General features: G+C 39.9%; 1 protein-coding gene across 1 annotated transcript; it reads right to left on the bottom strand.

Moving 5' to 3' along the window:
• Nucleotides 1-371: 371 nt before the first annotated feature.
• On the bottom strand, nucleotides 372-1,621 carry LOC114688994 (tRNA wybutosine-synthesizing protein 5-like). Its single transcript, XM_028863448.2, has one exon. It carries the CDS (start codon nucleotides 1,313-1,315, stop codon nucleotides 650-652), a length of 666 nt encoding a protein of 221 aa, XP_028719281.1. The 5' UTR covers nucleotides 1,316-1,621; the 3' UTR covers nucleotides 372-649.
• Between the last annotated feature and the right edge of the window lie 1,317 nt (nucleotides 1,622-2,938).

Genomic DNA, 2,938 nt, shown 5'->3' with positions numbered 1-2,938 from the left:
CTACTCTATTCCCTCATACACTTCTGTGCCCCAAGGAAGAGCATCCCACTCGTGTTTAATTTTATAAAATGATGATGACTGGCTCATTGATGGACAGGGCTAAGCCATTTCAGAGCATTAAGGCTAAGGGCCTGGTAGGGAATTCTGGAAAGCGGCTTCATGTAAGACAGTGCCTGTGGATTACAGCCAGACGACTCCACTGCATACAAATGAAGACACACAAGGCCCAGCTGCTACTGGCAACCATCCATGACCACGAGGGTAGCTAGACCTAGGATAATGCCAATCCTGTGGTTGAAAGACAGTGGGGTGGGGGTGGGGTGATCAAAAGTTTCTGGTGGCACTACTGAATCACTGCAAAGACCAAAGAAGGTCATTCCATCAGTAGACTTTATGTAGTGTGATTCAATACATATTCTTATTGTCAGAATTTTAGTTATTTACATCTTAGAGCTAAAGAATGGGTCTACTAAGCATTCTCAATCTGTACCAAGTAGAAATCAGATATGTATCTCCTTTTATACAATAAATCTGAGACTGATTTATCCTATTTTTAAAAAACATCTTTAAATGTTTATATCTTGTTATAGTTTTCAAATACTTAAGCTGATTTTTATTTTTAAATTTTTACTACATTTAGTTCATTTTTTTACTCAAAGTTCTTGCTGTAGGCTTTGTCCTGAATACGTAAGACCATTTGGCGTGCATAGAAGTCCCTGTATTCCTCTGGTAGTTCAGCCAGTGTTTTCAAAGCTCTGTCCAAGATCTGCACAGCTCTGGATGCTGCTACAGGGTCTTTGTTGCCGTAGGTATCTGTTTTGTCATAGCATTCCGACGGAAGGTGCTTCCAGAAGACGTTCACACCCACGCCAAACTCTTCAGAAATTACATTATGGAACCATAAAGCAGGAATGAACAGAGCATCACCAGCCTCAAGGAAACACTCATACCTCCTCGCCTTAGCAAAGAGTGGGTATTTATCCAGGTCTGGGCTGTCAATATTCAGCACTTCCGATTTAGAACCTGATAGATACAAATAGTGTGCATCTCGAGGACTGAACAGTGTAACTCGCTTCTTTCCGGTTACTTGTATTAAAAAGTTATCCATTACATCATAGTGAGTCCAGAGTTGCAATCCAGGTGAACTAATTCGAAAAACACTGGAAAAGAACTGCTCCTCTTCAAAGAATATTGGAAACTTAATATCTCCTCCTAATGATGGAAACTGCTGTCTGATATCTGCAACATCCAACACAGCAAGATTCATATAATTCGTATCCAGTCTAGCCTTATTCATTTGGCTCTGAATACACATAAAGGCTCATCTAATAAGTCTTCAGTAATTTTAGGTAAGTATTTTATTAGCTGAACTACCATCTTCCTCGGGTCTTCTCCAAGCGACCGTAAGTAGTATTTCTCATCCTCTGAAATAAAGAATTCTTTATGCGTTTCTTCGGCTGCTCTCTGGACCAGCTTGTTAAATGGTAATGTTTAATGAAGTCCATCTGTGCGACCGCAGCAACGTGAACCTTCACTTCTTTCGCCCCCCCAGCTTGGCTCAGGTAATCCACTGTCCATTTGCTTGTACAAGATCCCAAGTCCAGTCCTTCCAACACAAGAGGCTTTCTCTTGCCAGTTGCTCAGCTGGTCCTGTTTCCTCAGACTAGAAGCTTCTGTGTCCTCATCCCAATGGCTCTCAGCTGAACTGCTGCTAGAAGCTTAACCAGCCACATGCTTAACCAGCCCAAAATGCCCAGGTTCTTATTTTTAAAAAAAAGGAACAGAAAGAAAGAAAAGAAAAAGACAATTACTAGTTTTAAATACTTTACATTGGATTGGATTGTTTTATATTGTATACAAATTTGAAACTGATATTGTTAGAAAATGCTATATATATATTTCTAATTGTATTTATACCATTCATTTGACAATGTAATGCAAATTTCTGATCCTTGAATGTTATTATTACCAACTATTAGGATATAAAGAAATGAAAGTTAGTAGTTCGACATTACAATAGAACTTGTAGTCATCTTAGATATGTTTTAAAAATTGAGCAGAGATGTTTTAGACAGGTCATCTTCAAACCCTTCAGAGATCTACAGAATATGGCATTTAAAATGTTTTAATAACTTAGAAATTTTTTTCTTTTTTGAGACATGTCGGCTCCTGGCAGTACCTATCTACTTCAGAGAAAATACGGGCATTGAAGAAACTGCATATGGAGTCAACTTTCATTGTGGCAAAAGTTAGCCACTGGACAACAAAGTATCCTCGAATCAACAGGACAAAATTGACAGACAGAACACGAAACAAGGGACTACTGATTCTTGTCAAAACAAGTGTGGTTATGGCTTTATCAAAAGGCATCTTCTGAGGCCAGGACAATATGGCCCCATCCCTAAAGTGGCCTTCGCATCCGGAATAGGTACGGTGCCCTTTTCTTCGAAGGCAGCTTAACAGGCAGAGGGCCGATGGCTTCTGTTGTGCAATGGAACAGCAGCTGAAAGCTCATGCCTCTCGAAAGTAGACTGGCATTTAATAGAAGGATGTGGAGTAGAAGGGGATGCTGAGATGAAGCCATATATACACAGCCAAGAAGAATGAACAGCTGAATTAAAAAACTGTCAACAATTTCCAGAATTTAAAATCCTGAATCATGACAGGACACTAGTGGAATTCAGGTGTTTCTGGTACATGGACTGCTCTCACCCAATGTGAGGTTGAACTGTTGACCTTGTGTACATCCTACTTCACAAATGAGTCTGTCAGATACACTAAGCCTATAGGCTGAAGATGATGCCCCAACACTGCAGAGAAACCTCAGGTGACTGCCCAGGCAGCTGGCTGTTTCTGTCAACTCACAAATTTTTTGGAAGTTGCTTGCATGTACTTCCTGTTTTTATTTTTGTTAGCTAATATTATTTCCTTCTTGGGT

The sequence above is a fragment of the Peromyscus leucopus genome, chromosome 6 (genome assembly GCF_004664715.2).
Source record: "Peromyscus leucopus breed LL Stock chromosome 6, UCI_PerLeu_2.1, whole genome shotgun sequence".
Lineage (NCBI taxonomy): Eukaryota > Metazoa > Chordata > Mammalia > Rodentia > Cricetidae > Peromyscus > Peromyscus leucopus.
The sequence above is the reverse complement of the archived record's forward strand: the minus strand, read 5'-3'. Positions and strand labels throughout refer to the sequence as shown.

What these genes read in the sequence shown, in the direction of transcription:
- LOC114688994 (XM_028863448.2), bottom strand. Translation starts at nt 1,315, where the DNA reads ATGTGTATTCAGAGCCAAATGAATAAGGCTAGACTGGATACGAATTAT.